The sequence below is a fragment of the Diabrotica virgifera genome, chromosome 2 (genome assembly GCF_917563875.1).
Source record: "Diabrotica virgifera virgifera chromosome 2, PGI_DIABVI_V3a".
Lineage (NCBI taxonomy): Eukaryota > Metazoa > Arthropoda > Insecta > Coleoptera > Chrysomelidae > Diabrotica > Diabrotica virgifera.
In genome coordinates, this window is record NC_065444.1 from 212,928,848 (window position 1) to 212,954,374 (window position 25,527).

Sequence of the window (25,527 nt, forward strand, 5' to 3'; positions counted from 1 at the left end):
CGATCGGCAAAGCCGCATGTAGTACGGACGCAATTGCGGCTTGGGTTCGGGGCCGAAAGCCGAACCGATTCCAAACCCGATTGATGGCGGTCTCGATGAAAGAGAACCGTACCGATCAGTGTAGTGTGTACGTTTTGTAGGCAATCCTCGTCGGCATTCAGTGAGGGATCAGTGCAATTGATCACGAAGACATCTCGTGGCCTGTCGATTCACAATAATTGTGTGCTTTATTGTTATTCGGGAAATGGAGTGGAATGAAGAAAATACACATAACCTACTTGAAATGTATCATGAGCGCCCCGTTCTGTGGAACAGCCGATTGGCAGATTATAAAGACCGGAACAAACGTCGCGATGGATTGTTGGAAATAAGCGTATCTTTTGGAGTGGAGAAAGAGGAAATCGAAAAAAAGATTAGATATCTCTTAAGTCACTTTGCACGGGAAGTAAAAAAAGAGAAAGATTCAGAAAAAAGTGGTAATGGAACCGTAGAAACTTACAAAAGTAAATGGTTTGCGTATAAGTTAATGGAATTTCTGAAGGATAAGAATAAACCTATTGTAACGCAAGATTCAGAGGTATGTATATCATATTTACACTGTAGTAGATACTTTATTCATTCTTAATAATTGAGTTCATATTTATACATAAATTTGAAAATATTGATATAATCATATTGGTATATCGTATTTCATTTATCATATTGAAAAGGCAATGCTCCTTCTTGAGAAATGAAGAATTCGGCCAATTCGTTTCTCACATTTTGTGCCGCAGCTCCACTCCTTCTTGCCCTTCTGCCAAAACTGAGCAATTCATTAGAGGAAGCATTTCGTTTCCAAAGCCCAGGATTAATTGCTCCAGTATCCGAACATTCTACATCAATCATTCCAGGTGGAGTGTAAAGATTTCTTGAAGTGTTTTTTCGCAAGAAATTGTGTAGGTGAATTAAGGCCAAAACTACGTTCGTTGCAGTTTCTGGTTCCAACAACATGGGCCTACGAAGCACTCGGAAAACAGCACTTAAAATGCCAAAAGCATTTTCTGACACTCTTCTTGCGCGGCTCAATCGATAGTTGAATATTCTATTTTTTGAACCATTTTCCTGATGTCCTGCGAATGGCTTCATTATGTTTGTTGATAGTGGGAATGCGTCATCCGCCACAAAAACAAATGGAACATCAGTGCTTCGTCCTAGTAATGAACAAGCAGGTGGAAGGTTTAGGGTATTTTCTTCAAGGCACTCTTTGAAATATGAATCGTTGAATACGCCCCCGTCCGATATTCGTCCCTGACATCCCACGTTTGCATATATAAAATTATAATTTGCGTCTACAACAGCGAACAAGACAATGCTAAAGAAGCTCTTGTAGTTGAAAAAATCGATTCCTGAATTTATAGGAGCTTGTATTGATATATGTTTGCCGTCCATAGCTCCGACACAATTTGGAAAATTCCATTTGTCGTTGAACTGCTTGGCTATAAAGTACCAACTTTCGTTAGTTTTAGTCATCTGAAAATAAAAGTTACATACCATAAACAGACGAACGAACTATAAATTGCAAAGCAAAAAAGTGGATTAATTTAGAAATTAATATTTTGTTTCAGGGTAAACGAAAACGAAAGGAAGAAGATTCACAAGAAGTAGAAACAGACGATGGAGAAGAGTCGCTACAAGTATTGGAACAGAGCATTGATGGTTCCGAAAATGAGGTTGGAACAACAGCTCAATCTCAATCTAAATCAAACTCAATTAACATTGTGAAGTCCCGTGGTCGAAAAAGTATGGCTACTAATTTACCAATTGTAAACGAGGCAGTGAATCTTATGCGATCTATTACTACTAAAAGGGCTGAAAAGGATGAATTTTCATTGTTTGGTGAACAAGTTGCAATGAAGCTTCGAAAAATTGTGTCGCCATTTGCTAGATTTTCCGTTCAGAATATAATTAATACTGTTCTATTTGAAGCAGAAATGGGCAAATACGATAATCCTCATTTCATAAATCATTCTCATCCATCTACTCCACAAGCATATCCACTGCAATCATTCAATGTTGCCCATAATTCAATACCATCTCCAGGACATTACCCCAATACATTAAGTGGTCGGAGTTCGAGACATCAACTTCTACTATTAATCAAGATGAGGACATTCACACTCTCTTATTGACGTTGTAATTTCTTATATTTTTAAATATATAACAAACTACGATGAATAGTTATTTTTTCTTACCTTTACGTAATCTTGAAGAGCATCTATGAGCGCTTTGCATACCTCTGCAACACATTTTGAAATAGTTTGCTTAGATATTTTGAAGGTATACATGAGAGAATGGTAGGAATCTCCACTGTCAAAAAAACGTAGCGTAACTGCAAGTCGTTCAGAGGCAGGAATTGCTGCTCTAAATGACGTATCTTTTCTTGAAATAACAGGTCCAATCAAATCTAATAATGTTTGGAAATCTGTTTTGGTCATTCGAAAAAAATTTCTGAATCCTGCGTCACATCTATATTCCAAATTTAATTCATCTGCGTCGTCAGAAATCAAATCTTTCATAAGATCCGTGGCACTGTACCTATTACGACTTCTGAGGCTTGGGCGAACCCAAAACCTCTTGGGACGTTTATATGAAGTAGAGGCAATTATTACAACAGCTGCAGCCGCAAGAATCATATCATCCTCTTCTGAACTCATTATTGACACGCAACACTGTACAACTGCTACGTACACACTACAAATATTGTGTGGACACCAGCGACACCAATCGGTTTTGCCGATCGGCAATACCGATCGGCAAGGTATGGCATAATGTGGATGCGCCTTAAGAGCTTAAAATCAACTTGTTTCAATAGCTTATTTGATCTAATTCCCACAGGGAATTAAATATCCAGCAACAGTTCTCGTGAGGTATAGATAGATAAATAGAAATACTTTGGCGGTTTATATGTACGTAGCATTAAAAATTGCAACCAAAGTTTTGTAATTATTAACATGCCATATTTGAGTTTTAAATAAAGTTCCTGTGGGGACTGGATTTAATCAAAAGTTTTAATTAATACAGATGATTAAAATCAATACTAGGTAAAACTTAACACACGATAACGTTTCTTTGTTTAAAATTTTTAGCCTGGCTGGAAAAAGATTTATAAGTTTTAAAACTAATTTTGATAAAAATTTTCATTTACCTTTTACATGATAACAGAGATAAAAGAGATGGAAATGACGCAGGCAATGGACAAGGCAATAAGTAAAAAGCACAAAAAGAAAACTAAAGTCAACTTGGCTACATGGAATGTAAGAGGCACATACGAAACAGGAAAACTCAAAGAATTAATTAGATAAATTAAAAGATATAATGTAAAAATAATAGCTTTACTAGAGACAAAACAATTGGAGACAAAAATAGTAGAAATAGAAGACGTGGTATTTTTTAAAAGCGGGGGAGAAACCAGAAGGTTAGGAACAGGTTTTATAATACAGCAAAAATGGAAGGAAAGAGTAATGGCATTCCAACCCATATCAGATAGATTATGCACGATAAGATTAAAACGAAACAAACGAAACATAAGTATAATAAATGTACACGCACCGATTAAAGACGCCACAGAAGAAGAAAAAATGAATTCTACGAGCATTTGGAAAGAGAATATGATAAATTACCAGGGTTTGACATCAAAGTAATAATGGGGGACTGTAACGCCAAAGTCGGAGGAGAGAATATATACGAGCACATAATAGGGAAATATAGTAAGCATGAGGTGTCGAACGATAATGGCCAAAGAATTGGCTTTACAACAGAAAGGCAGATGGTGATAAGAAGCACACAATTACGCCGAAAAGATATATATAAAGGAACGTGGACTTCCCTTGATAAAAAGACAGTAAATCAGATAGACCATATATTAATAGAGAAGAAACATGCAAACAATGTAATAAATTTAAAGAGCATGAGCGGAGCGGACTGCAACTCGGACCACTACTTGGTGAGAGCAGAATACCAAATCGAGCATAACATAAAGAAAAACAATAAAACAAAACAAGAAATTGGAAAACAATTCAACATAGGACTATTAAAAGATAATAACACACAGAAGAAGTATGAACAGGGAATAACCAACAGACTAATCAGGAAACAAGAAATGTCAAACCCAGACAAACAATGGAAAAATATAAAAGATGCAGTCTTGAACACAAGTAAAGTAGTCCTAGCGAAAACCAAAAGAAAACACAAAACAAAAGATTGGTATGATGAAGAATGTCAAGAAGTAGCAGAAACAATAAGAAAGGTAAGACTCAAAAATCTCACAAATGACGAAGATAGCAATAGAGAAGAATACAGAGAATTGAGAAAATTCATGAAAAGAAAATGTGGAATCAAAAAGAGAAAATACAACGAGAACAAACTGAAAGAAATAGAAGAAACATTTGAAAAAAAAAAGAAATAAGATCATTCTATCAGGAAGCAAAAAAACTGGAAAGAGGATATCAGAAAAACAAGCCATATACGAGAGATATGGAGCAGAGTGTTGGCAACTCACAGGAAAGGAAAGAAAAAATATAGAAGTAGCGGAAATGGATTACTTACGTACAGCATGCAAAGTATCTAGATTAGAACACGTACCAAATGAGGAAATAAGACGACGGACAAAGAGTTTATATTCCACGGTTGATCATATAGAAACAAAAAATTGCTATTGCTATGGTATGGTCATGTTATGAGGATGTTAGAGGAAAGATGGCCAAAAAGAGCATTAAATTACACACCCATAAATAGAAGAAGAAGAGGAAGGCCTACAGAAACATGGAAGAAAGGCATAGAACATTCTATGGCAGATAGAGCTATTGACGAAAACGAATGGGTGGAGGAGGAAAACGATGCGGAGGAGACCGTAGGAACCCCACTACTTATATATTTATATGAGAGATGATAAAGGGATGTTGCTAAATGAGCTAGAAAAAATAATGGGAAACTGGCAAAACTATTTTACAGAACTGCTAAATAAGAGCGAAGTACAAAAGGAAACAAAAATGCTATTCGAAAATTATAGAGGCATCGCACTACTAGAAATAGTTTACAAAATGTTGGCACAAAGTATAAGGAAAAGGCTAAGCCAATATTCGGAAAAAATACTGGGAGAATATCAGGCAGGTTTTAGAAACAACAGATCAACGACTGACCAAATATTTGCCTTAAAAGAAATAGAGACTACCTGTTACAAATATAAAACAGTACTATATGCATTCTTCATAGACTTTAAGCAGGCTTACGACACAGTAAAAAGACAGCAGATGTAGGAAATGAAAGAATTAGGGATACCAAGTAAAATTGTCAGGATGGTAAAGATGACGATGGAAAACAAACTAAATAGCTTGGAAAGGGTATACATCCAAAAAGTTTGAAACCAAAGAAGGATTACGACAAGGAGATCCACTATCAACAACTGCATTCAATCTAACATTGAAAGGAATAATCAGAAAAAGCAGAATAAACATGCAAGAAACGATATTTAAAAACGGCCACCAATGCATAGCATTTGCAGATGATCTGACGCTATTAGCACCAAGCAAAAAAGACCTACAAAAGTTAATGAAAAATATAATAACAGAAGCCAAAACATTCGGACTTAAAATAAATGAAGAAAAGACAAAGTAGATGATAATGAGAGAGATCCAAAAAGAAAAAGAGAATACCATCATAGTAAAAATAGATGGAGAAAAACATACTAGTTCAAAAGAGCCAAAATAGATAAAAATGGTCATGAAGAAGGGGAGATAAAGGCAATAATAGCTAATGGAAATAAAAAATATGGAGCATTACGCATACTATTGAGATCCAAATACGTGTCAACAAAAACAAAAATAAGAATTTATAAGACTGTTATCAGACCTACAGTAACATACGCATGCGAAACATGGGTGCTCAAAAAGTCAGAAACGGACCTTTTAGAAAGATGGGAGAGAAAAATGCAAAGAGTAATATATGGAAGTGTGAAAATAGAAGGTCAGTGGAGAAGAACAACCAATAAAGAATTGGAAGAACTGCATCAAGAGCCAACGATCACGACGACGATCAAAGCACAGAGAATACGATATTTGGGGCACATCGAGAGAATGGGAAGTAAACGAATGCCAAAAATAGTACACTCACGAAGACCAATACAAAAGAGGAGGAAAGGCAGGTCAAGGAAAAGATGCAAGGACAGTGTGTACGAAGACTTGAAGAAAAGTAACATTGAGAGATGGAAAGAACTAGCATTGGACAGAAGAAGGAGGGAGGTAGTGAAGGAGTGTATAAAAAGACTGAAGTGTAATTAAATAAAATTGATAAGTTATGTAAGTTATATTAAGTTATTTATTATTTATGTAATCAGAAATGTAAACATTTTAGCCCTAGGCCTACAAGGCCTGTTGCGCTTAATAAATAAATTACCTGATAACTATTTTAAAAAATCTATAATTACAGACGATTATACTAGGCTGCTCAATAATTTTTGCGGTTCGAAGAGAGGGCGTTGCTACTAGCCTAATTGTGTTTTATTATGGTACACTCTTCATATGAACGGGTATGCAGTTTCATTTCAATCTGGCAATTCATTTTTTGTTTACAAACCATTTAATGTCTTATAATCTATTCTGATATATGATATTCTGTCATCGACTGCTTTAAATTCTAGGACTTTCTTTCCTAATTTCCCTCTGATGTAAAATGCCGTCCCTCCTTGTCCTTGTCTGTCCTTTCCTGCATATTATATTGTACATATAATCACTTTTTTCTACTTTGCCTTGTCCTCCCCTGTAATCCAGCAATATCTACTTTATGTAGACTTCCTCAACAAAGAAAATTTATGAACGAATGTTGAAAGTGTATAAGGACCCCTCGCCTTCAATTAGTAAGTAGAAAGATGGATTGATGAATTTAAACGTGGTCATACAAGCCTTGATGATGATCCACTTCAAGAACGTCCAAAAACAGCAACAATACCAGTCATTGTAGGAGAAATACAGGATGCGGTATCGGAAAATCGTTGAGTGACTGAAAGAGATTTAGTAGAAGCCCTAGTCATCTTATTAGACAGTGTAAGCAATATTTTGACAGAAGTATTGGGTTTCAGAAAGCTGGGTTCGCAATGGGTGCGGCAATCTCTAACAACGGAACACGAACACATTCAAATATGACTTTCTGAGCAACATTAAGAGCGTTTTCGAAATGATAAAGTAGATTTTGTGGGTCGATTCATCACTATGGGATGAGACTTGGGTATATCAGCATGATCTTGAATGAATACAAGAAGCTAAAGAGTGGTAGGAACCTGGTTTTCGGCTCAACCTGAGTTCGTGTACACAAATCCGTCAAAAAGATAAATTTTTTGGGACGCGAGAGGAATTTTGTTTAATTACTTGCAAACTAGTAAAACAATAAATTCTTAATAATATTGGAATCTTTGGCACCAGAGGAAGGAAAAAATTCGTAAAAAAGAACCCGGTTCACAGAAGAAAAAAATCCTTTTTTCTCAGGACAAGGCACCTTGTCATATAAGTATTTTAACAATGACTAAAATCCATGAATGAAAGTTCAAATTGTTACAACATCCACCGTATTCAGCAGATTTGGCCCCTAGCGACTTCCATCTGTTTCAATACCTAAAAAAGTTCATGCGTGGAAAGCGTTTTTATCAAGTTGATAAAGTCATAACAGCTGTGGAAGAGTATTTTGCAGGCCTTCCATATTTCCACTTCAGGGATGGAATTTATAAATTGTAATCTCGTTGGAACAAGTCTATTAATTTTCAGGGAGACCATACTAAATTAATAATAAAGTGTATTTCAAACCATAAAATTGTGTTTTTCTTATCAAATCGCAAAACTTATTGAACACTTTAGTCCTTACCTATATTTTATAAGGCAGCAGAACAAGCCGTATTTACTTTTCGTGAAATTAATACTAGTGAAATGATCTCTTGATCTACGTAGAAGAGAATGGAGTAGGAGCTCCAACCATAGAGGAAGTTTTCGAAGCCATTAAGGCCCAGAAAAACAATAAAGCTCCGGGAGTTGATGAAATACCAGCAGAACTATATAAGGTAGGTGGCGACCACCTAGCAAGTCACATCCACGCGCTCATCAGAGACGTATGGCAAGTAGAGAAAATACCCGACGACTGGAAGAAAAGTATAGTATGCCCGATCTATAAAAAAGGAGACAAACTCCAGTGCAAAAACTACCGTGGAATCTCTCTACTATGTACAGCATATAAAGTCCTCACGTATATTATAAACCAGCGGCTCCAACCACTAGCAGAAAATATTATTGGAGAGTATCAGACGGGCTTCCGACGGGGAAGATCGACACTGGATCAAATATTCACAGTAAAACAGATCTTGAGCAAAGCATGGGAACACGATATTGATGTTCACAACGTGTTTGTAGACTTCAAACAGGCATACGACTCAGTCAAAAGGAACAAACTATACTATATATTGGCTGAATTGGCAATACCACACAAGTTAATAAGACTCATTAAAGCCACAATGGATGAAACTCAGGCATGTGTACGAATACAAAACCACCGGACAGACTTTTTTAACATTTCGCAGGGACTAAAACAGGGAGATGGGCTGGCCCCAACATTGTTTAACCTGGCACTGGAGTATGCGGTTAGGCAAATGCAAACTGGACGAGGAAATCTACTGACCAACCGAACGGTTCAACTGGCCGCTTATGCTGATGATATTAATATTATGAGTAGAACATCAACAGGAGCACAGGAAACATATGCAGAGTTAAAAACACAAACAAAAATGCTAGGTCTGGAAATTAACACAGAAAAAACAAAAATAATGACTCAGACGAGAAGAAATATAGTCCCAGAAAACATTATACATGAAGATGACATTGAAACGGTTGAAAAGTTTACATACCTGGGAGTAGAAATATATGCCGACGGATCAGAAGATGGAGAAATAAGGAAGAGAATAACGCAGGCAAACAGAGCTTATTTTGCCCTCTCCCATATATTTCGGTCAAAAAGTGTCCACCGAAATACAAAGATGAGAATCTATAAAACCTTAATTCGACCAATAACATGCTATGGCAGTGAAGTCTGGGTGCTGAAAGAAACATCCAAAAACAAACTCGACACATTCGAAAGGAAAGTACTTAGGAGAATACTAGGACCTGTGAGGGAAAACGGAATCTTCAGAAGTCGATACAACAACGAGCTTTATCAACTTTATAAGGAAACGCCCCTGTCAGACTTCATTAGATTACAAAGATTGCAATGGGCCGGACATGTGATAAGAATGGGAGAGGATAGGCTACCAAAACGAGCACTGAATGCTAGAATGCAAGGAAAGAGACCGGTTGGGAAGCCACGAAAGCGCTGGGAAGACACAGTAAACAGCGACGCACAAGCCCTTTTAGGAGTCCGTGTATGGAGAAGAGCAGCCACAGACAGGCAAGGGTGGAGGCAAAAAATAAAGGAGGCCAAGGCTCAATTTGGGCTGTAGTGCCGTAGAAGAAGAAGAAGAAGAAATGATCTCTTGCTTCTTTATCTTTAACTATTTTATTTAATCGTACCAATACATAAAAAAAGAAAAGAAACCAAATATAAAACTACAGATCAATATGCCTAACTCCAGTTAGCTATAAACTATACAGTGCTAGCCAAGTACTTTACTCTTGAGCGAAATGCATATTTTTTGACATACCTCGTACCATATTGATAAAATTTTATATCTGATAATTGAATCTTAGATGCAGAACCGTGGTTAAGCCATGCAGAACTTTTATGAAGAATAACTTTTTTTCGTAAAATTAATAATAAAAAAGTTTCCCATTGTAAGGTTCTAACCACGTGGGTTATACCTATTTGAAATCCACAATAGGATAGTGAAGAGGTCAACCTTAGCTAAAGTGTCCCCTCTGCACCGCCACAAAGATAATCATGAATAGGGAGCGGATTTTATGCTAAATGCATATTGCATGCATATTTCGCATATTTGAGACCTTTACTAAATTTTGCATATTTAAAAAAACATGCATATTTTATGCATATTTAAAAACATTTAAGTCCAAAAAAAAATTTTAATTTTTTAATTTGACACAAAATTTTTCCCCCCACAGGCTGTTCTATTAATTCGAGAACTACCTGAAGAGAGACTGCTCATTCTCTACCTTTTCATTTTTTTTTTTTCTTAGAAAATACCCGATCTTTATACAAAGTATTTTAGTGCTTATAATACGCCGTTATAAAATTTAATGATTGTAGGATGTTAAAATGATGAAGGATGGTTTACCAGGAAATCCGAATTTTATTTACTTTTATTATATTTAGTAGGTACCTATAATAATTCTGGTGATCCTTTTAAATCCCCTATTGTTAAGAGAATTTACACCTTTAAACCATAGTTTTACGATTTTCTGATGGAAATTATTAACATTAACGGAACATATTAGGGGTGAATTCCCTGATGTAAATATACTCGTACTAATAAGTAGCGTAAAAAAGGAACAGGAACAGATTACCTTAATATAGCTTTACCTCCCGACCCAGTACTGACTAGGTGGGGAACTTGGTTGGAAACTGCAATTTGTATGCTGAACATTTTGTCCCAATTAAGGAATTGCTTTTAGAATTTAACGCCGAAGACAGTGCTGCTATTATAAAGGAATAAAGGCACAACATATTGTTAAAACAACTTCATTGGCAAATCAGTTAACTTTTATCAAGACGCATTATAGTTTTATAGTAAAAACCATAAATAATTTAGAGAAGCGGAAAATATCTTTGAGTCCATCGAAATAGTTAGAAATTTTAAAGCAAACATTTCGAAAGTTCCCGGTGAAATCGGTCATTCAGTTAAAAAGAAATTAGAATTGGTTCTATAAAAATGGCTTTAAAACTTTGGAGGACATACGCGAAATTTTTAATGGAAATTTTTAAATTGATTTTGGTGCAGAATTTTCGGCTTTAACAAGTTATTTTAAATACGCCCCAATTATTTCTGGTGATGTTAAAAGGAGTTTTTCAAGTCATGAAAATATTTTATCTGATCAAAGAAAATGTTTCCTCGTAAAAAAATTGGAAAAATACATTGTAGTGAATTATAATCGAAGATATAATATATAGTGATATTGTTGTTTTATTTTAAATAGGAGATCTTGCAACTATTGGTATCAGTTTTTGTAAAAAATGAGAATAAATTGCATCTATAAAAAATAATGATTTTATTTGAAAGATAATAAATAAGTTTGCCGCCCCCCCTCCTATAAAAGAACCCACTAGAAAAGAATAGAACAGAAAATTTGTGGTTCCTCGAAATGCGCATTTTTTGAATTTTTGTGCATATCTTGCGCATATTTCGTAATTTTTTACTGCATATATATGCGCATATTTCCTCAAAATTGATCGCATATAAATCCGCTCCCTAATCATGAAGATCTCTACCCTAGAGCTCTTCTTAGAGGTAGTTCGGCTAATCACAAAGACAAATAATGGTAGCAAGAACGAACACAAGGGAGACCAAAGACGAAAATTTAAATAAAAATTTTATTTAAGAAATAAGTAGACTTGCCTCTACGTTACAGCAATTCCGAAACAAAATGGCTGAAGACCTAAAGATAAAAAGGTGGCTGAATGCCCAAAGGTACAAAGATGACTGAAGGCCCTGATGTTGAAAGAAAAATATCTTTATGAAACTTAACTTAAATTTCCATATAGAGCTTCTGGAAGGAAAGTTGATGGTGTTCCAGATTTGGAATGATGGGTTTATTACCAGTCCAAACAAGACGAGGAGCCAGTGGAATGCAGGCTTTATCGTTGGTTTATTTTCCTATAAGACAAGGAGCCGGAATATTCGCCGTGTACAAGTACTTGGAGGGGATACAAGAAACGATCGTGCGCGTATAGCGGACAAATCTTGCAACTTTCTTAAATAAATCATATTGTCAATTGAAATTGTCAAATTGACGTATATTTCATACCTACTGCCATTGAAGAAGAAAAATTATATGTTGCTCCACAATATTGATATGATATGCAATTATTATATAAAAGTAAATTTAATTAATTGATTTTGCTTGCAGTACTGCATTTTAATAATTAATTTTATTTACTACATACGATTGTTTACCCTTTAAAAACATAACCTCAATATTACTTTTTCTTCTTATAATTATTTTTGGGCTATGGCCTTGACAAGTATCCAGCAACCTGGACTAATATAATTGGTCAATATAATTAAAAGTGCGAAAAATGTTGCTGAGCTATGAAACCAGGTGTCGCTTTTCCGAACATGCACGGTCCCAATAGGCTTTATCGCTGGTTCATTTTTCTATTTAAGACGAGGAGCCGGAATGCAGCGCCGGTTCAGTTTTATATTTCAGACGAGGAAGACCAGGAATACGAGGAAGACCCAAGTCATAGTAGGACGAAAAATATGTCGATTTGTAGTTGGTGGACCATATTGGAAGCAAGTTGACGACGAAAGAGGCTTATTCTGTTCGGGACGAAATCTTAACCTTCCGCCGGTAACGTGAATTCTTGTAACATAGTTGGTAACGTCGGTCTACGACACCGACTTTTTTAATAATGAATATCTTAGGTTGTGATTTTGTGTTAATATTTTGATGTGACTAAATGATTAATATAACTATATTTGAATAACAATATAGTAAGAAATGATCAATATTTATTTATATTCGGGAAAAAAAAGCACATTAAAAAAAGTGGCTTCTTTTAGATACTAACATAATTGACAAATAATTTACAAAAACATGTTAAGTTTTTGAATACAAAATATCAACAAACATATCGACAAGGGCTAAAATGTCACAAAAAAAATAAAATTATTCAACAAATGTCCAACACAAACTGAAATTATTGTCCGTTTGTTTCCTCACTTTTTTATACACTCCACTGCACCGCACTGTACGGTTCTGGTTCGGAATTAGCAACAATTTCGTCAAAAAGTTGTTGCAACCTGATTTGTTCTCTTTCATAATCAATATTCATATACAACTCCTAAAATTAACATCTATTATTTAAACTGACTATGGACCAAAAACGACAAAAACCCACCGTTAAGTATAACATAAATGGTAACCTCGGTCTCTCACACCGTCAGGTCAAATAACATATGAACTATCCACACTTGGCCACAGATTTTTCAAGACTAAATAGTGTGATGAGAATTTGAAAGCTACCTGGCCGCGGGGACAAAAAGGAATGCGCATTTGAGTTTTACCGCGAAAAATCCGCTACGTCGGTCTCAGGGACCGTACGTTACCACTCGAAGGTTAAAGATTCCAAGTCGCTAGAAGTAGGTAGGGATATCGATAATGAAATTAATTATACAGGGTGTAACAAAAATAAAGGTCATAAATTAAACCACATATTCTGGGACCAAAAATAGTTCGATTGAACCTAACTTACCTTAGTACAAATGTGCACACAAAAAAAGTTACAGCCCTTTGAAGTTACAAAATAAAAACCGATTTTTTCCAATATATTATCGAAAACCATTTGAGGTTTCTGATTGAAAACGGGCATGTGGCATTCTTATGACAGGAATATCTCAAAAAAAAGTTATAGTGAAATTTGTGCACCCCATAAAAATTTTGTGGGGGTTTTGTTCCCTTAAACACCCCCAAACTTTTGTCTACGTTTCAATTAAATTATCATTGTGACAACATTGGTTAAACACAATATTTTTAAAACTTTTTTGCCTCTTAGTACTTTTTCGAAAAGCTAGTTTTTATCGAGATATTTTGGATACTTGTCAAATCCACCACATATTTGCATACTGTTAAGTACGATTATGAGACCTGGTAATAATATGCATTTATTTATAAATTATTATCGTTTGAGGTATATTTTGAACCATATTAAAAATGAATCCATATATCGATAAAAGGTGTCTTATCGGAAAAATACTAAGAGACAAAAAAGTTTTAAAAATACTGTGTTTAACCGCAATAATACCGCAATTTTACCGCAATAATAGTTTCATTGGAACGTACACAAACATTTGGGGGGTTTAAAGGCACAAAACCCCAAAAAAATTTTTATGTAAATATATTAAAAAAGAAGGCACATGAAAAAATACTAAGAGGCAAAAAAGTTTTAAAAATATTGTGTTTAACTAATGGTACCACAATAATAATTTGATTGTAACGTACATAAAAGTTTGGGAGGGTTTAAGGGAACAAAACCCCCATAAACTTTTATGGGGTATACAAATTTCTCTATAATTTCTTTTTAAGATGTTCCTGACATAAGAATGCCACATGTTCATTTTCATTAAAAATCTCTTATAGTTTTCGATATATCGGAAAAAATCGATTTTCATTTTGTAATTTTAAGGGGCTTTAACTTTTTTTGTGTGCATATTATTTGTACTAAGGTAAGTTAGGTTCAATCGAACTATTTTTATTCCCAGAATATGTGATTTGATTTATGACCTGTATTTTTGTTACACCCTGTATATTTGTTGAAATTTTGAAATACAAGGGGCATCGAAAATTTAATAGATAAGACAGAAATTAAAAAGAAGAAATTACAAATAATTACAATTAAAATAAACAAAAATAAAGGATAGTTATGTTAATACAAATTATTTAAGAACAGGAAGAGAGAATATGCGATAGAAAATTAGGAAAATATAAAATAAGGAAGCTGTTACGTTATATAGAATGTAACACTATATATGTTTCCAACTAATAGACACGCTGTATGTCTTTCAGATTTTTCATAACAGGAATGATAACAGCATTCTTGTCAACAAAAGTATATTATTAAGACGAAATGGCCCTTTTTACTAAATAATATAAAAGTTACAGAATTAAAGGAACAATATTTTTTCCCGTAATATTACTTTATTAAAATCTACAGTTATTACGTATTACAGGTATTACGTAAGGTGGAACAACATATTAAAAAAGAAGTCAGAGAAAAGAAAAGGCTATGGAAAATGTACATACAAAAAAGAAATCAAGAGGCATCCGATAAATACAAGGAGCACTGCAACAAAGTTATAGTAAGGATAAAAAAAGAACAGCAGAATGCCTGGGAAGAATTTGGAAGAACTATAGAAGAAAATAGTACCCAAAATACAAACTTATTTTATAGAGTTTTAAAGAATATGAGAAGTAAAACGGAAATTAAACTACAGCAGATAAAAGATAGAAATGGAAATATAATAACTGAGGATGATATAATAACAGAGAATCGCACACAGATGACAGACGAAACAGTTGAAAGAGGGCAAGAAGACGTTCATGAATCTAAAATAGAGATGGAAGAAGTTGAAGATGCACTAGAAGAACTAAAAGTTGGTAAAGCAGCAGGGATCGACGGAATAGATGCTAAATTATTGAAATATCTTGGGCATCAGGGCAAACAAGAATTACATGACCTACTAAATTTAGTGTAGACCAACAAAAAAATCCCAGAGGATTGGAACATTGCAATAATACTGTCTATACACAAAAATGAGACACTAAAGAGCGCAGTACTTATAGGGGTATATCACACTGTTAAAAAACGATACACTATAACTGGCGTTTTTAAATGTGAAAAAGGCGTTTGACATGGTCAATAAGGAAGGAGTATGGCAAAGCCTGATAAACAAGGAAGTTGGTGAAGAACTGGTAAGTGTAATAAAAAAATTGTATGTCAACACAAAAAACCAGGTCAGGACAAGTAACCTAATCTCAGCCGAATTTTCTAATAACGACGGGGTTAGACAAGGTGGAGTGCTGAGCCCCCTGTTATTTATTTCGGTTATGGATGAAATTATTAAAAAGTGTTGCAAATAAACTAAAAAATGCGCTATAGGGTATAGAAACCTTCAACAAATAAAAATTGAAGCCTGTGAATTTTGTTGATGACATTGTTTTAGTTGCAAGAACTGAAAATAGTCTTGAATATAATATAAGAATCTGGCCGGAAGAACTAAAAAGCTACAACTTAATAATACCTAAAGATGGAGAAAACTAAAGTAATGACAATAGCCAACAAAGAAGCAAATGTAAATATTGAAATAGAAGGGCAAAAAATTTAGTAAGTAGACCTCTTTAAGTATTTGGGAATAATGTTAAATAACAAAGGTACACAAGAAGATGAAATTGGAAACAAAATAAAATTGGCAATAAGAACTTATTATTCACTGTATAAAAATTTCACAAACAAAAAGGAAATATCAAGTAAAACCAAAATGATAGTATATAAAACCATATATGTGCCAATTACAATATATGGGCAGAAAACTGGGTACTGAATGAGAGACAAAGAAAAATGTTACAAGTTACAGAAATTAGATACTTAAGAAAAGTGGTGGGAGCAAGAAGATTAGACAAAAGAAGAAACGAAGATATAAGACATGAACTCCATGTAAAATCGCTCAACTAAAAAGTTGAAGAAAGAAGATAAAATGGGCTGGACACATGATAAGAATTAGTGGTGACAGATAAGTGAAAATGGCATGAGAGGTCAAAGCAGTGGGTACAAGCACGAGGGGGCAGACCAAGGGAAACCTGGAACACTAGTGTAAACGAAATACTTAAGAAAAAAGAACATTGTGGCAAGAAGCAAAAGTTTTAGCAGCAGATAGGAAGGAGTGGCGAAAATTTGCAGAGAGTAGCATATGAAGGAAGAAACCTCGACACCTATATGTAAAAGAGGCAATCGATTATGTATGTATGTATGTATGTATGTATGTATGTATGTATGTATGTATGTATAGCGGTACGCTTTAATTACTATTTTTGCTAGTTTTATTTTCTTAAATTTTAATAACTTTTCTCAAAACGAAATAATATGGGTCATATAAATTCACATGTAAAATACAAACCAGATGCTAAGAGGGACACAGTTTTACAAAACGGAATGTATCCTTAACCATATGTTTTTGGTGTGTTCAGTTTAACAAACTAAATTCCCCATAAATTAATTACCTTATCAGACCTTATGTCAATAACTCACAATTGGACATGCATTCGAAAACGTAAAACTGCAGAAATGTTTCAACTTTTAAACACCAGATCTAAATAATTTATTGCCCATCTGGTCAGATGGTAAAACACAAACAGATTAGCGTCTGTGGTTTCTTTTGAGCCACTCAGTCAGTCGGTCACAACACCCCAGAGACATCGGCCGCTCGCTGGGCCGAAAACAATAATAAACCCTCTTACGCGATGTATAAGCAAAACATTTTTTGTTACCCAAATAAATAAATATATTACTGTTCGTTGTTACACTTATTTTTTATCAACTCACACCTACCGGAATATATGTATGTATGTATGTATGTATGTATGTATGTATGTATGTATGTATGTATGTATGTATGTATGTATGTATGTATCTATGTATGTATGTATGTATGTATGTATGTATGCATGTATGTATGTATGTATGTATGTAAGTATGTATGTATGTATGTTAGTGATGTTGAAAAAGTAACGATTACTATACAGAGAGGTACATCGTTACTTTGATTACTTCGTTGCTTCATACCAATCGTATCAGAGCGAGTACCTATTTTGATTTTGAGTATTGTATCTACTCGGTTGATATCGGAGTCGGACCGGTATTCCACAAGTGTTCGGTATCAGTACAGTTACCTAAAATTTTATCTATGAAGGGCGAAGGCTATGAAGAGTTTTATAGGATTACAGGGCGCTGAGAGGTAGCTGAAACAGAGGGAGGTATATCATTTAACAAAGCATGCACCCAGAAACAGATGTCTATACGATTTGTCGAGGTAGATAATTCACAAAATTTCACAGATGCTAGTTCTTTTGAAAATAAAAATGCAACACATTAGATTTTAATAATAAATACACATTATTCTTATCAGGCCTAGAAAAAATAGCTTACTTAGATTGACCGGAAAATATGTAGAAATGATAATATTTCTAGACTATGATCATCAACTTTAATTTTACATGTAGGTATGGCATTGTTTTTATTAGACCAGGGCATTTAACACTGAAAACATAAATAAATCTATTTTTAGAAAGACGAAGCAAGTTTTCAATCCTAATAGTAAATTAATAATATTGAAAAATATTAAAAATCACTAAAAGATTTTTAAATTGAAAACTTATTCGTACATTTTCATGGTAACACCTCCAAGACTTCTATAATTTGCAAGTCATATGGATGCTGCAGTGAAGACGAAAGGGAAGGAATTCTACACCTTGCAATTCACATCACCCGTCTGCAGCCGGCAAAGTTCCAACTGAAAAAATGCACCTGGTTACTCTACGGAGTAATACGAAAAATAGATAAATCTATAATAAATAAATCTATTTTTATATATAGTAGTGTACATAGAGACCTGCAACTTTTTGCATTGTATTTAGGATTAGGATGACGTCTGGAAAAAAGTCTACAATAAAAAATAGGTGGAAATGCATTATTACATTTTAAAGTTTATAAAACGCATCCAAAAATGCATAAACATGTTAAAATCAATATATGTATTAAGGGCCAGAGTTTCTTATTTCGGGGTATTTGGGGTCACTGAACACGAATTTGCAATCAGAACCGACCCCGAAGCACCTGGGTGCCCAGGGTTACTCCTAAGGTACGTCATCTAGAGTTTCGAGGGTTTGATTTTGGCACTTAATTGATACAGATTACTCGAGATTACTGATATTGTGGAGCAGCAATGACAGAACAATTACATATCATTTAATTTCTATCCATTAAATAGATCGGTGAAGGTCGTTATATTGGATCTTATACATATACGAAATACTGAGAAATGCGATTCTCGATATGATTACCGGTACTCAAATACAAAAGTAACAAAAGTAATCAAAATAACGAATACTTTAAATGATTATTTTATACAAAAGTAACGATTTGTAACGAATATTCGATAGTAACTATAATCAACATCACTAATGTGTGTATGTACTGTTATATTCCTATTTGACATAAGAAATAAAAGTCTATCTTCTTCTTCTTTAAGTACCGTGCCCAAATTTTTAGGCGTGGGTAGCTTCCATAACAATTTGCCGATATCGTTCTCGATCTTGTGCGGCATGTAACAATTGATCTGCTGATAAGCCAGTCCATTGACGAAGGTTTCGGAGCCATAAATATTTCTTTCGACCAATTCCTCTTTTTCCGTCGATCTTTCCATTGAGTATTAACTGCAGCATCCTGTATCTGCTACCTCTCATTATATGCCCCAGATATTCAAGTTTTCTCTTTTTTATCATCTTCATAAAAGTCTATAGTTGTATTTAAAATTCAAATAAAAATAAAAGGTTTTCGTCTTTCTCGACCGTGGGCATGTAAATTTGGAACACCCTGTATAAAACAAATTATGTATAGGTAGTTTTTAAGAAAGTGTTTCGGAGAAGTGTTTACGAACCCCAGGAACAATACGACTCAAGTAAACAATTAGAGTGATGTTTAAAAAGAAAGTGTTCGTGGAAAGGTTGTCAATAACCACCGATAACTCATATTCTAGTAAATAAGAGGATAGGTTATTAAATTTGTAAAGGGCATTAATGTGGAAAGTAAAATTGAAATGGGGAATATTATTTTTTCTTGAAATACATTAAGATATTTAGAAAAAGGAAAGTTTGTGTTGGTAAATACGGATAATTGAAAGTTGCTTGGGATTGGTTGATTTTTGAATGCTGGAAGGGGTATTTTGGAAGGAGGAGAATGAATGAGCAAGGAGAGTCAGTGTGTTTTGAGCGATCGAGAGACGAAGTCCAGTCTTCGATAAGAGTGTACAAAAAAGTGAAACGCCGGGTTGGTTAGTTTTGTCTTTAAAAAAATAAAAAGTAAGATATCGTGGAACGAGTGATAGACCGAGTCGAGATAGTATATAACTCCTTGAGTCTAGAGTATCCCGGTTTTGTTGAAGTGTTTGACAAAGGTAGAACACGGCATCAGGAGAAGGCAGGAACGAGGGCTGTACGAGGCTTAGTTTTCAAAGGAGCAGAGGCATTACTGGAAGACTGGGACGAGTTTTTGGATCGCAACCCAAGCAAATAGGAAACGTGTTTTGTGTGAAGACATTGTCAAATCATCAGTAAAGGTCAGTCTATTTTGTTATGACATGAATGTATGGTTTGTGTATTAAATAACACATTGAAAATTGAGCTACAAAATCACTATAAAAATTTCATCAAACCTCAATCAATTTGTTACTGATAAATCATAATAGTTCATTTTAAATAAAATAAATTTGGAGACAAAAAGAAATAAGATTCCCATTTTTGTAACTGTTGTATTAAATAAAGATAGAAAGATAAGATATAAGAAATATTAAGCAGATATTGCCATTTAGATAAAATAAACGATTTTTATAATTTCTAATTGAAATCCGTATGTGTGTATTATTTTACTCTCTTTTATCTATCCCGATTAGGAATCCACTGAGAAATACTTTGAAGCCACGAAAGTAAGTAATTGATATTATAATTTAGCCCTGAGATTGACACTATATTGGTATTTGATCTGTTTGATTACTGAGATAATTAATTAATTAATTAAGATAAATTACATCTGAGAACATCGTTAGATTTCAAAAGTAAGATCACAACAGTACATATACATTTATTAATAACATTTAGGGAAATATAAAATAAAGGTTAGAACGTAACCCTTTAATATGTTTCCAACTTAAGTAGACACGCTGTATGTCTTTCAGATTTTTCATAACAACGGCATTCTTGTCAACCCAAGTATATTATTACAACGAAATGGCTCTTTTTACTAAATATTATAAAATTTACAGAATTAAAGGAACAATATTTTTCTTCCCGTAATATTACTTTATTAAAATCTACAGTTACATCCCAACATAGTCAAGTAGTTTTCTTTGACGTCGTTTCAGGTTTAGTGGAATTTTCAATTATGAAAAGCTGTAATGAAAACAAAGACTATTCGCGATAAAACAGAAATTCAATATATTCCCTAGACCGAATAGCAACGAGGTAAAAAGCAAAAATGTTACTCTGACAGAAAATCAATATATACATATTGTTGAGTAAGAAAGTATTAGTTACGTTGGAAAACAAATACCTATGTAAGAACAATCTACTTTTAATAATTCACATGAAACATACATCTGCTTTTTATACAGATTTTTTTTTTGTGTTTATAAAATAAATATATTATGCCAATCCATTATTTTCAGAAAAATTACGAAAAAACAAGAAAAAAACTGTCAATATTTTAATATTCTTACTGCATTTAGCATGATCAGGGCTTTTCATTCCGGATGAAATGTTTGCCGCACTTACTTAGGGCTCTCTGATTCGCTAATTGCGGTGAATGCGTTTTAGTACTATACCACCTTCTCCTCTCATTAAGCCTCTTAGTTCATGGTTCATTTTTCTTCTCATTTCTTCGTTTTTCATTCTTACAGGACCCATAATTCTTCTTTACTTTCAAAAATTCTTAATTAATCTGCATCTTTATCTATGAGGCACATTGTCTAAACTGCGTTTGTAACTACTGGTCTGATTGCAACTCTATTATATTTTCAGTTTTGTATTTCTGGATAAGTTCTTGTTCTGCATTAGCCTATGATATCTCCAGTATTTTGTTGCCTGCTAGTATTTGACTCGTTACTTCTTCACTTCTCTTATTTTTGCCATTTGCAATTCCTCCCAAATATTTAAATTGTTGGACTTGTTCACAAGTGATTCTTTCTTGATTTCTCTTGAAGGAAATTATCCTGGACCGGCTTATCATTGGATATTCACAAGCGGCGCTGTTTCAGTAGAATGGTTGTGATACTACAATCCATTGCATTATCATTCCCAATACAAGCAAGGTCTGCGTGATATCCAAACGAACGCCTCGAATATTGTCACGCAGTCCAGGACAGGAGTGTGAAATTGGACAATATTAGTGATTATACATCGTGTGGAAATTAATATACTGGTCCAGAAAAATTAAAACTTGGACAATTAATTAATGCCGATGCATGGAACGTCAAAGCACTGAAGACAATAGTAAATAAGCTATCAAGCTTTGAAAGAGAAGCGGGCTTTATAACAAAAACATCTCTGGACTAGCTAAAACGAATTTTTTAGGAGAGGGCCATTTTAGAACACATAACGGCAATTATGTTCACTTCTCAATGTGAAACCCAGGACTATAATAGGTGTTGGCATTCTGGTTTCACCATGATTACAAAAATTTGTCGTTGAGTTCAAAGCTATGAGCAATAGGATAGTTGAATCCCCCTTATACTGAAATAATAAACCAATATTATCCAAGTTTATGCGCTAATCAACTCAGCAGACGACATAAAAGTCAATGCATTCCATGAAAAATTGGAACCGACAAGCGTCAACATTCCAAATGACGAGCTAACCTTAATATGTGGTGATTTTAACAAAAGTCGGCAACACTACACAGAATGACGAGCTAAAAATTGTACTGGGATAATTCGGCAATGGTCAGAGAAAAGAAAGTGGTGACCGCTTAATCGAATTTTATATCAGAAATAACTACTCTATCACCAATACTCGATTTAAATACCATGCACGCAGACTTCATACTTGTAAAAGTCCTGAAGATAGGTCTAGAAATCAAATTGATTAAATTGTCACTAATATTCGCTGGCCAAACCCAATGCCAAAAAATATGAAGATTATCGAATAATAAGGCTTATGAGCCATCTCCTGAAAACTTTTTTAAAAATTATACATAAAAAGTGTGAAGAACACATGACAAACACACAATTCGGCTTCCTTCAGGGATGCATTGGGTACTCGAGAGGCACTTTTTGCAATACAAGTTCTCTTTCAAAGATGTAGAGACGTAAATTGTGATATATATGTGTGTTTTGTTGATTACCAGAAAGCGTTCGATAGAATAAAACATGACGAACTGATGAAAATATTAAATTCAATTGGTCTAGACAGCAGAGATCGCCGTATAATATCTATTACGAACAAACTGCAGCTGTTAGAGTAGGGGATCAGTTAACAGACAACATAAAGATAAAAAGAGGTGTGCGACAGGGATGTATATTGTCCCCATTATTGTTCAATACATATTCAGAGCACATTATGAACCTAGCGCTAACGGACATAGACGAGGGAATACTTATAAACGGAGAACGATTAAACAACATAAGATACGCTGATTATACTGTAATTTTTGCAGACACTCTTGAAGGTCTGCAGACATTTATCTCCAGGGTGGCAGAAGTAAGTAAAAGGATTGGGCTTGATTTTAACATCAAAAAACCAAATACATGGTTATAGGCAAAAATAGGATACAACCTGGTCAATTTACTAGTTAACCAACAACCTATAACTCAAATCTCCAACTTTTGTTATTTGGGTGCAAACTTAAATGAACAGTGGGACCAATCGAAGGAAATTAAGATAAGGATCGAGAAGGCAAGATCAGCTTTCGTCAAAATGAAAAAAATCTTTAACAGCCACGATATAAAATTGGAAATATAAGTTCGTTTACTAAAATGCTACGTATTCTCCGTTCTTTTACATGGCGTGGAGTCATGGACCTTAACTGAAGCATCACTGAGAAAATGGTTTAACTTAACCACTACCGTACTTTTCATGGTAGCAGCAAACAAAGTCAGAATAGCCATGTTAGTGTCCAACATCCGTAACGGATAGGCACCATAAGAAAAAATAATATTCGCTGGAGATCATCGATCCAAACAACCAGATCATATCTAGAGGTGATATTCGGATCAGATCATATTCTCCTCGTAGCTAAGGAAAAATATCAAACCAAAAGCGCCCAACAATCAAAGATGTTAGAACTAAAAAAGAAAGAAGATCTTCTTCAATAAGTGCAAAAAGCATGCCCTCTATCCGTAAGGGTATATAACGAGAAATATGGAGAGACTATTAAGTATTGTGTGAGAACACCAATTAATCGCCCAAAGCTACATAATCCTGTAAAATAGAAACACTGGATAATAGGTGAAACCATTAAAATAATTGAATTGAAAATAGAAAATTCTAGTTTGACAAACCTAGAAGATTCAAAGCTGATAAACAACAATACTATCACAATGTCTGTAAATAAATTGAGAAACACGATCATAATATTATCAATCAGTCTAGAGATCTATAACCCTTAGAACTAACAAAGAAGATATTATAATATTAGAGAGATGGAGATTATATTTCCGGGATCTATTTAAAAATGATTAATGCACGGAACTTGTTCAGCAAATTCAGCGGAAGAATTGAGAAGAACCCAGTGGCGGCCCGTGAGGTAGTGCCATAGAGCCATGGGACTACCTTGCTAACTATGCAGAAACATATTTTTTATCTTCAAAACTTTTTAATTCCTGTTAATTTTTTTTTGTGTGTATTTCTTTTGATCTTCATAAATTATATAAAATATGGCAACTATGGACGTAATACAATCCCTGCCGACAGCGGAGAGTATTCGACAGGAGAATCTCCTTCGTGCCGAAGTCAGTACTGGCACGACTAAAGAGAGAAAGATTTTACGAGCATTCTATGTAAGTGACAGAGAAAGAGCTATATTGGATTATTAGTATACCTTAAAATTAGAATCTGTGTGCCAGGCACGAGGGTATGATGCCAGGTCTATTTATTTTGAGTTTCTTTACGTGCTGGTTTGTCGCTTTTATTATGTATATTTTCTGTTAAAAAGTTTTTGTATTTATAATTAAACTTTTACTGCATCATGTTCGTGGGTATTTTGATAATATTTTTATTATTTCTTAAGTTTAATTTATTAATTGACAATGAAGATTAGTATCTTAAAAAAATTTTTTGGTGGTTTTTCGCTAGAAAAAAAACTACAATTGTTATAAGGTGTTGTGGAGCTTTCGAGTTAGCTTTAAGAGGTCACGACGAAAAAGAAAATTCAGAAAATAGAGGCATATTTAAGGAGCTGGTAAATTTTAGCGCCGAATTAGACAACGACTTAAAGGTTCATATTATTCAAAGTACCAGATCTTTCAAAGGTCTACCTTCTCCGGACATTTAGTTGCTTCTAATTTATTTATGTCGCAGAAGTTTTCTGCTTATAAGCATCAGTTTTTAGAATCATTTCTTAGTGAAACATGGAGACAATTTTAATTTTTAAGCAAAACTCGGTTTAAAACTGAATTAGAAGTAGGTACTGTATTAGCGAGACGAATTAAGTACTACCTCTGGGGCTGTTTCGCTATCGGTTTTATTGTAGAAGGAAAGTTTAAAAAGCACATTTGAAGAAACTATTAAACTTTTAAGTATTTTAGTTACCATTCCTATATCAACATCTGAAGCAAAACGCTGTTTTTCGATGTTAAAAAATAGTGCTTTAGGTATGCTATCTGCAGAAAAGCATTTTGTAAATTGTATTGATAATTTTAATTATAAAGTCATTGAAAATTTTGCAACGAAAAAATAGGAGAATGAACTTTATATACATATCGTAAAATTTAAAAGTGACATTACAAAAATTTGTGCATGTGTGTGAATAATGAAATAGTATTATTTTTATAAATTGGTAAATAGAGACTAAATCGTAATAACAATTTTC

At 34.1% G+C, this 25,527-nt stretch overlaps 1 protein-coding gene across 1 annotated transcript; it reads left to right on the forward strand.

The window, feature by feature from the left end:
* The first annotated feature begins 244 nt into the window (after positions 1-244).
* On the forward strand, positions 245-2,168 carry LOC126880919 (uncharacterized). The gene is made up of 2 exons (XM_050644995.1): positions 245-577; positions 1,605-2,168. Exons 1-2 carry the CDS (start codon positions 245-247, stop codon positions 2,166-2,168), a joined length of 897 nt encoding a protein of 298 aa, XP_050500952.1.
* The last annotated feature ends 23,359 nt before the right edge of the window (positions 2,169-25,527 follow it).